We start from the raw sequence: 14,223 nt of genomic DNA, 5'->3' as shown, positions 1-14,223 counted from the left end.
CAAGCTAACCTAAGATTTGATGGGGGGAAGGTCAGTTCAAACCCTAAAAACCTCCTATTGGAAGAAAATGAATACTTTTGGAACAAGTCATAAATTATCATAAAATATCCAACTCAGTCTTTTTATTATCTAGTCAGGTTGCATTAACCTGGTTGCTTCCCAAGAGCAATGGGAGAAATTGAATTACTGTGTAGTGTGACAGGGAAGAAACTGGCTGGTTACAACAGATTTGACCATATCCACATGAAATGAAAACAAAAGTTACTTGTCGAAATATTTGGTACTTAATTTGTTTTAATTACATGTTTTTGCTTTCTTTTTCAATGAGGTCCCATGTTATCGATATGAAATGTTCATTTGCTGTTAAAACGAATATAAAACTCGAATTTCGTTTTCCAACGCAATCACTGTTGATCGAGGATACTTGAAAATCAGTTGGCACTAAGGAACACAGATTCTACAGCCACTCGGAAAATGAAGAACTGATAATCAGTAGAGCAAAAATCTGTGCATGGGTAACGCCCTATGCTCACTTGAGTCACCTCGTTTCCCTCGTTTCCTCCTAAAAAAGGACCGTCTTCGAAGAAAAATCAATCCCGAGGGTAGGACTCCCATAGGAAACAAACGGGGATACCCGTCCTCTCACTTAGGGGTGTAGATTTCAGATTTTGGTCTCGCTTAGGGATTTCAGGAAAAAGCGCCAACATTTTCAGCGTTTAAGGTTTCATTTAGGGTTGCATGCAAAGAAACATGGGTAAAAAATTCATTTTTAACCCAGATTTTTCTCTTAGGGGTGAAAAGAATGCGTGACCCACGCCAACATTGGTATCGTTCTGGAATAAATTTCAAAATTTTCGACGAGCATCCCGTTAGTCCCCCTCCCGTAAAGGTAACACTGGTACAACACAAGAATCAAACATAGCAAACAAGAGTAGAATGATCGAATGCGCAACATTCAAGAGCTTCTTATCATGGGCGTCCTGCGAATAGGAATATGCAAAGTAACTCAAATACTCTAAAACAGATCCTTTTGAGACACTTTTCAGCCGTCTGTTCTAGCACCTCTACCTGTATGTATCCCTTTGCTAACAAAACATACACTTCCACGGCTGGAAGCCTATCTACTGCATTCACGAGTTTGCTCACAAGAGCCTTTTATTCTTCTCAGCATCTGAAGTATCTGCCTTTTCAGCTGGTTCTCTAATAAGAACAACAGCAACAGCAACAGCTTTCTCTACATAGGTAAAAGGATCACTTGTGTTACTGAGGTGTATGAGGACCTGAAGAAATGCTCCCACACAAGTTATCAGCTGAGAAGAACTTCAGCTGAAGTGAAGGCAGCCATGTGCTTCAGTTCTGTACCACAATGAAGAGAACACCTCCAAACATGGATAGTTTGGTGACACTGAAAAAGGTCAAAACTTGACAATCAGTGCATTCACTTACAAGCACTTCCACTGCCGGGTGAGGAGAAGAGGACAATGTGGTATCTGGGCAAAGATAAGGAGGGAGATGGGATAAAGGAAAGTAAGGCAAGAGCACAAACCCATCCCAACCCCCCCTCCTCCCAGTTCTCACACTCACCGGTGTTTATTTATTTATTTGAGGATTTGTACAAACTATTGTTATATAAACAATGGGACATAAGTCCCCTACTAGGTTTAAATACCAACCCAACCCTCTTAAAAAAGGAGAAAAAAAATAAGCATCCTATCTCCCCTATCCCCTCTATCCCCTAAATCTAATACACTTACACAAAAAGAAGACAAAAACTAGAATCTAACAGCTACAGACCGAGTGGGTATTTATCCAATGACATTTAGGACACATTATTTTAAAAGTGCGATAATTTTCACCTTCAAAGACATTTAAGAGTCTGTTAAAGTAAAAATCCTTAAGCTTGCACTTAAAAGAGCCAAGGGACTCCGACTGCCTAGCATCAACTGGAATATTGTTCCATAAGGGAATAATTCTAATTAAGTAAAAGTCTCAAAAAGTGGATGTTTTGCTCATATTTTGTTTAAAGGTAAAAGCTGAGCATCCTAGGCGAGTCTGACTGGAAACAGGTGAAAAATAGTTTTCAAAAGGTTGGGTTAGATCTATATGTCCATGAAGACATTTAAAGAAAAATATGAGATCTAAATACTCCAACCATTAGATAAGTGGTAATGGTTTAAGCCCAAGAAGATGATCCTTATAGGATAGGGTACGACTTCTAACAATAAAACGTGTGGCTCTTCTCTGTACCCTTTCTACTAAGAGTAAATTACTAATACTAGACTGAGGTGTCCATAGCTGGGAGCAATAACAAAAATGGGAGCGCACTAAGGAGCAGTAAAGTCGCAAAAGTTTTAGTTTTTTTATAAAATTGAATACCACTCGCACTGCACAAAACCACTCAAAAGAAAGTTAAAAGAATACAAGGAAGAAAAAAAAAAATATGCCTAGCCCCTTCAATCACTACCCACTTCCTCTAAATATACCCCCCTAACCTCTTTCCAGGATCAGGTGCAAAACAATAATAGTTATTAAAATAAGGTTAACTTACAATGAAGGGTACAGTGCTTCATTTACAGCATCCACTTTTCCTTGAGCAAACAGAACTACTGGTCTTAAGAGTCAACTACTAGCTCCTGAAGTAATAAATGGATTGATAAATGAAAAAAGAAATTGCATAAATTAATTTATCATGTCGTCTAATCATCTAGGTGAGAGTGGTCCCAAAAAGTAGTGTTGTATGCAATTCTGAGCAACATTTTGAAGCCCTGATTGTCTTTTTTCTCAGAGCATCCAAGGATGTACTTATTAACTCCCAGACATGATGAACAAGTAACATTTCCCTATAATATCCACAAATTATCCACCAAACAGGTAGTGAGAATACTCAAACTTATCAGGCAGAAGTTGTTATCTTGATGTAACACCAAAGTCTTATAACTAATTTACAAGGAAATGTGTAGCAGCTAGAGAGGAGAATTAAGAATCAGATCATGGCAGTTAAAGGGATGAGTGGTAAAAGGTTAATAACAAAGACAGTACTTGAGCCAAATGGCTCATCCAGCCGCAGCTTATCTCAGATTCCAAAGGTAGAAGCAACTATAAGTAGTACTACTCCCCTCTGGATAAGATCCCAGTTCATCACAAGGTCAACTCCAGCATTTCATGAGGCTTCCATGACAATTTGCCAGTTCCCATTCACTACTAGTACTCCAGAGGTACTGTGACAGTGAAGTGTCTTGCTCAAAGAACACAACACAGTGACCCAGCCAGATTTCAAACACAGACCTCTCAACACAGAGGCCAGTACAATAACCATTAGGTGTCCACATCTGTCACCTACTTAGCCCTTTTGCTCCCAAGAACTCATTAGTAATTCTTTTCACTGTCTGCCATACAATTTTTGTGATGTTAGCTTTGAGAATTGGGTATTGTATCAAGTGATGATTCCTTATTCATACTTTTCTGTATTCTCATTACTTGTCTGTTCCATATTGTATTGAAATTCTAGGGAGAAATTCTGTCTTGGTCAGTCATGTGAGTGAAAGGGTGAAGTGGATTAAGATGTGTTATACTATACTTAAGTGTAATTATATTTACAAATGAGTTGACAATCTGACATTCTGTACTGTATAGCCATACCTTTTGCCTTTCCTTATGATAGCTATCATGACCAGCCAAGCATCATGGTAAAGTGTTAACGACATCTCTACTCCATTGACAATGTTCCTTGCTCCGTGGGCCTCTTTGACCACGAGAAGAGCAATCAAAACATACATTAGCAATTTGCGGTTATGTCAAAACGTGGAAGTACATGTTGAGGCAGGAAAACCTAGCATCAGGGAATGAAGCAGCTATAGCCAACCGAATGCTGGATGCATCAGGTGAGCTTGATCGACCCCATTAACTTAATTCCGACAGGGGTAGGTCTAAACTTTTATCGCATGTTCCTGAATGGAACCGAGGTGAGGTCAAACAGCGCACGTGCAGGCGTCTCACCATGTGGATGATATTCCCAGAGACTGAACTGAAATAATTATCAGAAGATAGAAATCACTTCGCTTTTAGGGGTGACTCCTTTCAACTGAAAAGGAGTGAAGTGTGCACAAATTTACCGTAAAGCCAGTGTGCACAAGTTTAGTTCATGGTCTGATAATGTACTCACCCATGGAATAAATATATCTTATTAACCAAGCGCGAGGGCCGTGCTGGGAGAATATCGGCTCGAGGTCTTGACAGTACGGACCGAGCGCAGCGAGGTCCGTACAAAAAAGACCGAGGGCCAATATTCTTCCAGTACGGCCCCGAGCAAGCTTGGTTAATAAGAGATTTATTATACGACTGAAGTTCAGAGGGACACAAGTGCGGTATCATTCGGGACCATTCGGGACAGTGCCCGGTCCAATACTTGGAGAATATCGGACCGGCAACAGAGCATTTTGATTGGTTGATTTTAGTTATTGGCCCTCTGACTGCCCGAGTCGTGTAATAAAAACAAGTATGCCCTTTTTTATGAAAGATTTTTGCACTTTTAACCGATCACCATGCTGTTTTCTGATTGATTTTGTAGATATCTACTTGACAACCGTTGCCAAGTATTTTCAGGCGGCGCTTTATTCCGTTTGTATGTTTTCGCGCGCACGTTATCGATGTCAAGTGTGCATGTATTTTTGCGCATGAAACTCGTTGTAGATGCCATAATGGTTTCCACTTATATTTTTGTTTTGATTAACATTACTTCCTTTAATTTGCCTTGAGTTTGACTTAACGAAACAGCTTACATAATGCTCTCAATAGTCAGTTTGTCTAGACGCCAGTCCTGAGTCCATTCCAGAGTTCATTCGGGAATTTCCAGCTGGCCTCTCAATGCTGGCAGCAAAAGAGAGCCGGAAAGCCGAAAACCGAAGAATTTGTTAGTGAAAGTGTAGAAACCGACTCCAACTATATGTAGCAAAATTTGGAAAACCGAGCTTTTCGACGCCTTCACACCCTGTCCTCATCGCCTTTCTTCCCCATATAATTATATATAGTTGTAAGCTTCTCATTTATTTCGGACGCGTTTCGACCCCAATTAAGACTTCTTTAGGGAATGATTACAATTAAAGAGGAACGGTACATTACATAGCGCGTTGTGTCTAAGTTTTTAATTTCTATAGAAGTTAATTATTTAACAATAACTGAAAGCGGGCCGGCGTATTAAAAAACTCCTAATTACAATTAAGCTATTTGCGTATTGCTTTATTTTAAGGGGCTAACGATTAACGCTAATCGTAGAATTCACCGCTGATAAAAGAAATGGAAAATCGGGGTAAAGATGGCATATGGGAACTTAGAGTCTTATCCACTTGTAGCGTGAATCCTCAGAATTTACTCGGTTTTTCCAGAATTTATTGAAAAAAGAAATGGAAAATCGGGTAAAGATTGAATATGACGAGTCAGTGGGAGTCCCGTTTTTCTACTCATTGAAAAAATGGAAAATCGGGGTAAAGTAGATTAGATGTGGCAAGTCAATGGAATATATTCGACTTGGAGGATGAGTTACTAGAATTTTCCCTGTTTTTCTATAATTCCTTGAAAAAAATTCCAAAATCAGGAGCAAGATGGCATAAGGGAACTACGGGTATTATCCGCTTGTAGCATGAATTCTCAGAGTTTACCCCGTTTTTCTAGAATCAATTCATTAAAAAAGGAAAATCAGGAAAGATTTGACATGACAACGTAGGTTATATTCCACTTGCGGTATTAATTCTAAGAATTTACCCCTGTTCTCTAGAGTTCACTTAAAAAAAAAATTGGAACATCGAAGCAGAGATGGCATTTGGGAACTTCGGGTATTATCCCCTTGTAGCATGAATTGTCAGAGTGTGTCCTGTTTTTCTGGAATTGATTCATTAAAAAAAAAAAAAGGAATTCAAAAATTGGGGTAAAGATTGGATATGATAACTTAGGATATACTCCGCTTACGGTATAAATTCTCATAACTTACCGTCCCCTTTTTTTTCTGGAATTCATTGAAATAAAAATAGAAGACCGGGTTCAAGATTGGATATGGAAACTTAGAATGTATTCTACTTATGGGGTGAGTTTTCAGAATTAACCCCGTTTTTTCGGAATTTATTAGAAAAAACGGAAAATCAGGGATGTACTGAGTTATAATTCAATCAGCGCGTTGGAATATATTCTTTTTATGACATGAATTGTTTTCTTTTTTTTAGAATTCTCTGAAAATAATGAAAAATCGGGCAAAGATTACACACAACAAGTTGGAATATGTTTCATTTGCCGGATGAATTGTCCGATTTTACCCATTTTTGGCATATCCCACATGTGGAATTAATTGTCAGATTTTACCTTAATTGTCTCTAATAAACGAAAAGCAAAATGGAAAATTAGGGTAAAGATTTGATATGGCAACTAAGGTTATATTCCACTTGCGTGATGAATTGTCAGAACTTATCGCGGCTTTCTCGGGACTCGTTGAACAAATGGAAAGTAGGGGTAACGATTGGACACGGCAAGTCATGATGTTAACCGATCGAATTGTCACGATTCCCGTTTTTCTACAGTTAATTGAACAAATCGGGGTAAAGATTGGATATGGAAAAGTTATGATATTATCCACTTGTAGGATGAATTGTTATAATTAACCCCGTGTTTCTAGAGTTGATCGAGAAGTGGAAAATTGGGGTGAAGATTGGATTTGGCATGTTAGGATATATTCTAATTGCTGGATAAATTGTCAGAATTTATTCCCTTTTTTCGAGAATTTCCACATTCAGTGAAAAATGGAAAAAGCAGTTAATAATGGATATGTCAAGTTTGGATGTATTGCACATGCTGAGTACGAGCTGTGAAATTGTTGTGATTTTCGAAAGCACTCAAAACATGGAAATAGGGATAAACAGATATACTGCAGTTGTAAGTTAGATCGCTGGAAGTGCACCCTTAATTCGCGTAAGAAAACTTTGGGTCGGGGGGTAGTTGTCGGAAGGCTATCCCCGGGTGAAGTCAATAATTTTAGCCGGTACTTTGTAGGATCCCCCGCACAAAGCCTTAGGATTATTCGACAAATATCACTTAGTTTGACGAGATTATTTTGCTGGAAAAGAGAATGTAGCCTTCCCCATAAAATATTTATCAGTATGCAAGTTTTGGTGTTATGTTTCACCACTGTGATGTTCTGATTGTTGAAAAGGGTCTGCATATTATTCACACCCCTGGAACTTAAGTCAATTTAGCGTCAAAAATGTCTTCAGGCAATGAGAAATTTTCCCAGAATTCGCTGTATACACAAATGCAAGTGCATATATTGACGGCAAACTATTGATTTATCTTTGCTGGACAAGCAAAGTGAACGTCTTCGTAGAGGCTCTTCTAACAGAATAATTGAAGGGTGCATTGCAAAAGAAGCCCTTGGTGATTTAGGATGAACTACTGTCGTCCCATTCCAACGTGCTGCCTATTTACTTGTGGAACCGAAGGAGGACTTAACATGACATCAAGAGTCACTTAGTAGGGCTTCACAAAAGAAAAATCTATGTAAGCAAAGGACAAGTTTTAAGTTCCTCTTCCAAATATTTAATGTCTTCCGATGACATTGACGTACTAATATGGCTGTCCTATTATAAACAAGACCATTAACCTCACTTAAAAAGAAAAAAAGAAACAATATACATTAAATTTATGTCCCTGATAGAGTAGTTTTCCAAGTGATTATGATTTCACATATTTGAAAAAAAGAGGAATTACTGTGTGACATAGATATATAGGTTGAAAATTTTAAAAGGGATAACTTAAGTATAGGTATGTGTCGGAAAAATGATCTTCTCCCTTTCTTTGTTTCTCTCTTTTCGTTTGCTCCTCCCTTTTTCTTTGTTCTTCTCTTCCTCTTTCCAGCTGCTCTTCCATAACTATTTCTTGTTCCAGCCAGTGCATGTTAATCACATGCTCTTCAAAACATAAGATATGTATCACTTAGTAACAGCAATATACGACATTTTACAAAGCTGTTTAGCCCTGAGCCTCTGTGGTTTAATACTTCCTTCAAAATCCGTAAACATGGCCGTCCAATGATGGCCTTTGTCAAAAATATCACTACCAATGTTCATACTAGAGATACAATAACGTTCACCCTTGAATGTGCACATGAACCATTAGGGAGAGTACCTCTTTCCGTGCCAATATTCTTTGATATGCCTGACACCTAAGTCGCTGATTATTAATTTTTAAGTAATGTTATAAGTGAGAAAACAGTAGTTTGATTGCTTCTCAGGGATGAAATGCACCAGTACTTCACTATGCTAGACACCCTCATCTGAAGTTGTGTGTAATTCATAACAGCCTTGTTCACTGGTTTTATTTCATGATAGGTGATAAACCTCAAAGCAACTTCAAGAACTCCCTTAGCACATTCAATTTAAAAGGGACGATTTCCTGTTGAGTTGTCAGGTTAGCCAAAATTCTGTTCTATTCTGAAAGTATGAGAAACCCTCTCAGGATGGCAGAGCAGAAATTAGTTTATCTCACCATGTGGTCCTCCATCTTGAGCCATGGTACTCAGCAAAAATTGATCAACAATCCTATTTGAAAGAGAACGAGAGAATATGGGTGGTTACCAGTTTGCTCGGCTCCCAGGTATTCAGAGAAAAACATAAGAGGATATGCAGAGGCTAAAGCCACTGTGTATCAAAGCATTCATTTCAATTTAGAAAAGTAATGTAAATTTTTCGTTTTTAGGGCAGATTTATGATATGACTTAATCGCATGCCACAAGCTCAAGGTTACTTCCCACTTTTGCGGGTGTCCTTCGGGAAAAAAATTGTTTGCACACTACGGTAGTTTCACTAAAATCTTAGAAAACTATATATCAGAAGAAAGCTTCATAAATGTTTACGATAAAAATATGTCTCAAGCAACTTTTCTTTTAAGGACGTGTCAAGATCCAATAAGGAGTGAAATGATCGAAGGGTCTTCTAAATTGAATTTATTGGATATGGGATGCTGCAGCACGAGCTAATTCGCTGCACAGTCTTATTCACACTTATTACACAACGCCTGTGCAAAGCATGTCAATTAAAAATAACAAATATGGAGAGTGCAGACTACTTTCAATAATTTATAGTGCAAGCAATTTGTTCCTTACCATCATTATTTTGTGTTTACTTTCCATTTAGACTCAAGTGGCTGTAATAAAAAAAAATTCAAAAAATTTTACCTTTAGTTACTTCTTAAAGTAAGAAATCACAAGACTAAACAACAAGTGTAGAAACTTAGACATACTTAGGCTAAAACTCTGATTCAAAAATAAAAAACTACCCCCCTGCAAAAAAAAAAATTATACAAGTCTTTGATACCATCCTGTTAATCTCCAATTTTTTTTCACTTTTCTTTGCTTTTAATTTTGTAATAATTTGGATATATCAACAAAGTTGAAATGGTAAATTGGCCACCGTGACGATTACAAAAGCTGACGTTTCGAGCGTTAGCCCTTCGTCAGAGCGAATAGAGCCGTAAAAATCTTGAACAAAAGCTCATCTTTCAAACCGGCAGTCTAAATCCCACAGGGATCAACGAACGCTTTTCATTCCACTCATTTATTCATGTTTTTCTCGTTGCCATGTTCCCACCAATAACGTAGCTCCATTTACTGCCTTTAAAAGCACACACAACCCACAATTCCTCTATTAATAAATATGGCAATCAATGAAATGATCAGTGTCTAATCATGAACTAGCTCTTTGTCAGTGACAAGTTTGTAAAATTAATATTGGAGAAGGGTACATTACTTCATACAACAGTTACTGTGAAACCATCATACTGAAAAATATGGCGACTGCTACACTCAACCAGAACTCTTTGTGCTAGAAAATCCTGGAACCACTCATAAAAACAAGCAGTAAAGGTCTGAAAAATTTAAACCTTGCATACGTTGTTGTTTTGTGAAATATTGCTTTCTACATGTGCCTTATCCTAAGAGTAATGGTAAAATGTACAGGTGCCATCTTTGTCTGTCAGTGGATTGAATCTATTGGGTGAACACCAAAAAATAATAATATTGATACAATTAAAATGAGGGTTTAGTATAGGTATGCTGTGGTTCAGTTTCATCCTTAGTTTAATTCTTTTACTTTTAATAGAGGCCAAATTGATGGTGACACATCATCTCATCATAACTTACACTCTAGGAGATATATTTTATCTTTCTTTACACAGAATGCATTTTCATTCATATCATTAACAAAACCAAAGGAAAATTATGCTTACACCAAGGACAAAAATTAATCACAACATTTACCTTTTTATAGCTAGTGCATAATTTTCCAAGAAAATGTTTACAATGGAGCTTACCACCTCATTGGCACTTTTGTTTACTTTGCTTTGCTGCTGGTTGTCATCCATGCCTGTATGAATGAAATTAAGTAAGGGTGAAAAGATTAGTATTTTCGTTGCAGCGAGTGTCTCCCCTAATATATGGATCACCAAAGGCTCACAATGAAAGCCAACAAGACCAAGTTCTTGCTAACACATGTAGGAGCAATAATTGCTAATAATAGGCAACAGTCTCTACTGAATTAAGTATTCAATTGTGCATGAATTAGTATTTATTTCATTTCAATATTTGAAACACATAAGTTGAAAAAGTATGTAAAGCGTGGTAACATATAACCTGCATATTATTATCATATTCCTTATGATTTAGTTCAAAGGGTTTTATTCTAAATAGATCATAAGAAAGAAAGTGGCTTACGTCAGCCACTGATTTCAATGAAAAAGCACATATTATTAAGTGAAGAGCAATTTTGCTGCAAATCTGTCCTCTTCTGGGCGAGCAAAGAGAATGATTTAATGCATTGTAACCCAACTGTTTCTTGCTGGAGAGCATGGGAGAGAGCACCCTATCCTTTATAAAAGATACCAGATCTTCATCATACGTGTCAACAGTTTGTGAGTTAACTTTCCAGGATATATGATGTTTGACATCAACCATACCAGAGGTTGAATTTTTGCGTAGTCCCATACAATTACAATGAATACATGTCTTCAATTGTCTCCATAATAACTATCAATGTAGACACTATGAGATTGCTACATGCAACATAATAATTTTATAATGAGGCTGGAAGAAAATTACAAATTTTCGGTCATTGAAACACGGAGATCTGTCTCGTTTTTTAATTATGTATCATCTAGTTTTGCATGTCCCAAACAAAATAATAATAATAAAAAATCATCCCTCGACACAGAAGGATTCAATGAATCCAGGTTAGTAGTTACTCGGACGCTTTATCGGTATACATCTGACAGTATTTAGCCCGAAACTTGAACGCGATCTTTGAATATGGTTGTAATATTTCAATTTGACAAAAATACTAGCATGAAGTGCAACCGAAACCTTACCTTACCGTACTAGTTCCGATAGAAAAGCATAACTTCGATCACCAACGCACTCCAAACTAATAAGGGAATCGAAGCCACGAGGCAACGTCAAATTCTGGTCTGCCTAAGCTTTCCAACGTATCGAAGAAAATTTCGCCAATAATTCGCACTTAAAAACGCAACCAGAATCTTAATCTTTCACCAATCCAAAGTGTCCCAAACGACACCTAGGATAGCTCATGAAACAAGGGTATCCCGTGAAATTCTTAACCTTCGAGCGCGGAAATCTTAACGATCTTCTTAAAATTAATATTTTTGCATTGCGTCCCTCCCCTAGTTGGGAAGTGACAAGCAAGAGACACGTTCACAACGCCTTTTGATTGGAAGAAATAAAACCACATTCTATTGGTTATTAGTTGTGAGGACATAACTGCAACGGAAGACACAACTGCAACGCTACAGTTGTTAACTATCATTCGCATGGTCAAACGGCCAAAAAAGTTCGTGATAGTTGATGATAATTCACCGGCAGTCGCGCGAGCAAAGTCACGCTAGCAGTTAGTTCCAGGCTCTTTCCGCGTAAAATGTGAACACCAACATGGCTTCGCGTGAGACAAACAAACTTGTTGAAGTATGAATTTACGACGAAAGAGGGCGGCAGCTTGCTTACTAGTAATCGACTTGTTGGAGGAATGTACGTCTATTAGACGTAATATCAGGTCATTACTTCATCTCGCCGTTGAACGTTTAGTGAAACGCTGTTTTTTCGGCGGTGTCTCCTCGAATTCCTGCGAGTTGACGCTTTCTCCAGATTCTTGGTTTTCAATATTTTCTTTCTCATGACTATCTTGCGTATAAAAACGAATTTCTGAAGCTAAAGCTGAGCCACGCGAGGAGCTTTGATGACCATTTTAAACGAGCTCGCCGATTTTCGGGGAAAACAGCTGACCAAAAACTATCATGAACTATCATACGCGTGGTCAAACGAAACAAACTATCATCGACTATCATGAAGAATTTGAACAAACTCAAAATGAATGATAGTTGGTGATAGTCGATGATAGTGCATGATAGTTGGTGGTCAAACGGAAGCGCGCGCTTCAACTATCATCAACTATCATCGACTATCATGCGCCGTTTGACCAGGGCTTTAAAGATGAATAAAACACTGGAGTCTATCTAAGCGCCATATACTTGAAATGTTTTACAGACTTGTTATAGTAACTGTACGTATCTGGACCGAGCTTTTTCAGTTAACTCAAATACGTGAAAAGTGAGTACTCGGCAAACACGTGAAAAAGAGTGAAGAAGGTCGCGAGAAAGAAATTAAACACGCATCATTTTCAGTGTTCGAATTGGTTGCTAAAAATCCGTGTTTTACAAATCCATGTTTTACAAATCCAGTCCATGTTTTACAAATCCAGTCCATGTTTTACAAATCAAGTCCATGTTTTGCAAATCCAATCCAGTCGATGTTTTACAATATGCCAATGAAGTTGGACAAATCTTGTAAACATTAGCACAGATGACTGATGCCACTCAAACGTAAGAATTTATTTTCATTAAACGGGTATGGTTAGCCAAATGTTGCAAGACTCAACAACTTGCATATTTATATTCAACAACTTATATTTATGCTCAACAAAATATATTTTTATTCAACAGTTTACAATTACATTCAACATTTTATATTTATGTTCAACGACACGCATTTCCTTTTCATATGATATTCAACCAAAATTATTTTCATTCAACAACAATATTTATTCAACTTCAATAGCTATTTATTTTACTCAAAATTTATTTCATTGTTCAACTTCAGTGCAAACTTTTTACTCAACAAAAACAATCATTCAACTTCTACCATGCATAGTTATTTAATGACATACCTTCTAATATGACTGAGCGTTCGAAAGATTCCGGACATTCAAAATATCGTCATTCAACAAAATTCCCCGGCCCTACCCCCGAACTACCCCCAAACATGAAACCCATTCCCTTCCAATACGAAGATTATGGACTGGAACCCGATCATTCAATTTGCGCCAAAAATCAAAATGGCAGCTATAACACTGGACGAACATTCATTCTCCAATTGCTTTGAGGATGTTATAAGCTTGTTAAATGTTTGTGAAGAGGGAGAAGACAGTATTTCCCGACCATTTATGGAGAGGGTGATCAATTGCTTAGAATCAGCGGCAAAATTTGTCGAAAACGTGTTACTGATTGTAAACGAGTGCGAAGGAGAGTTGACTGAGGTTGCTGGAAATTTAAGGGTTTTGTTCCACAGTTGGTGCCGAAAATTGACAGAACTGGGGTTAAGGAATACTCCAAACTGTACTAACTTAGCAGTATATCTGTTACTCAATTTGGTCACTTAATTCATCTGGATATTTGAGATACTCTCTAACTATCTCTGGTGTCAGCTCAACAGGTTTAAAGGTGAACACACTCTCAAACAAATGTGGGTGCTTTGACAACTCATCAAGAACACCAAGGGTAATCAATCCTTTTCTGAACTGATCCAAAGCCATTTTACACTTTGAAATGACCTCATTCATGACCATTGATTGGATTATTTTCCCTTTGGTAGACATCTGAAATAAAATAATAAATTAACAGCAATGGTCGGGAAATACTGTTTTCTCCCTCTTCACAAACATTTAACAAGCTTATTACATCCTCAAAGCAATTGAAGAATGAATCTTCGTCTAGTGTTATGGCTGCCATTTTGATTTTTGGCGCAAATTGAATGATCGAGTTCCAGTCCATAATCTTTGTATTAGAAGGGAATGGGTTTCATGTTTGGGGGTAGTTCGGCGGTAGGCGCGGGGAATTTTGTTAAATGAC

At 37.6% G+C, this 14,223-nt stretch overlaps 1 protein-coding gene and 1 pseudogene across 7 annotated transcripts; both read right to left on the bottom strand.

Moving 5' to 3' along the window:
- Positions 1–107: 107 nt before the first annotated feature.
- LOC148721142 (uncharacterized) lies at positions 108–3,776 on the bottom strand (annotated as a pseudogene). The gene is made up of 3 exons (XR_015992960.1): positions 3,640–3,776; positions 2,549–2,611; positions 108–1,405 (listed from the first exon to the last, which is right to left on the bottom strand). The product of XR_015992960.1 is annotated as an uncharacterized LOC148721142 (transcript).
- A 3,783-nt stretch (positions 3,777–7,559) lies between these two features.
- LOC148721141 (uncharacterized) lies at positions 7,560–13,285 on the bottom strand. 6 transcript variants are annotated; one of them, XR_015993215.1, is made up of 5 exons: positions 13,263–13,285; positions 10,292–10,397; positions 9,140–9,180; positions 8,524–8,576; positions 7,560–7,946 (listed from the first exon to the last, which is right to left on the bottom strand). XR_015993215.1 is itself a non-coding variant. In XM_088738521.1 (4 exons), exons 2-4 carry the CDS (start codon positions 10,393–10,395, stop codon positions 7,777–7,779), a joined length of 327 nt encoding a protein of 108 aa, XP_088594647.1. In that variant the 5' UTR covers positions 10,396–10,397; positions 11,400–12,536; the 3' UTR covers positions 7,560–7,776. The 6 variants fall into 6 exon arrangements, 4 of the variants coding, with proteins under 4 accessions (XP_088594647.1, XP_088594646.1, XP_088594648.1 ...); XR_015993214.1 differs by lacking the exon at positions 13,263–13,285 and adding an exon at positions 11,400–12,595; XM_088738521.1 differs by lacking the exons at positions 9,140–9,180; positions 13,263–13,285 and adding an exon at positions 11,400–12,536.
- Positions 13,286–14,223: the final 938 nt, after the last annotated feature.

Source organism: Stylophora pistillata, chromosome 11, assembly GCF_964205215.1.
Source record: "Stylophora pistillata chromosome 11, jaStyPist1.2, whole genome shotgun sequence".
Classification (NCBI taxonomy): domain Eukaryota; kingdom Metazoa; phylum Cnidaria; class Anthozoa; order Scleractinia; family Pocilloporidae; genus Stylophora; species Stylophora pistillata.
Note: the sequence above shows the minus strand (reverse complement) of the source record. Positions and strands in the feature narration are given on the sequence as shown.

Excerpts from the sequence above, each read along its gene's own strand:
- LOC148721141 (XM_088738521.1), bottom strand. The coding sequence starts at position 10,395 with ATGGATGACAACCAGCAGCAAAGCAAAGTAAACAAAAGTGCCAATGAG. Across the intron at positions 8,577-10,291 it reads TATGCACTAGCTATAAAAAG|GATTGTTGATCAATTTTTGC; the intron begins GTAAATGTTGTG and ends TCTTTCAAATAG. Across the intron at positions 7,947-8,523 it reads TCAAGATGGAGGACCACATG|AGCATGTGATTAACATGCAC; the intron begins GTGAGATAAACT and ends TATGTTTTGAAG.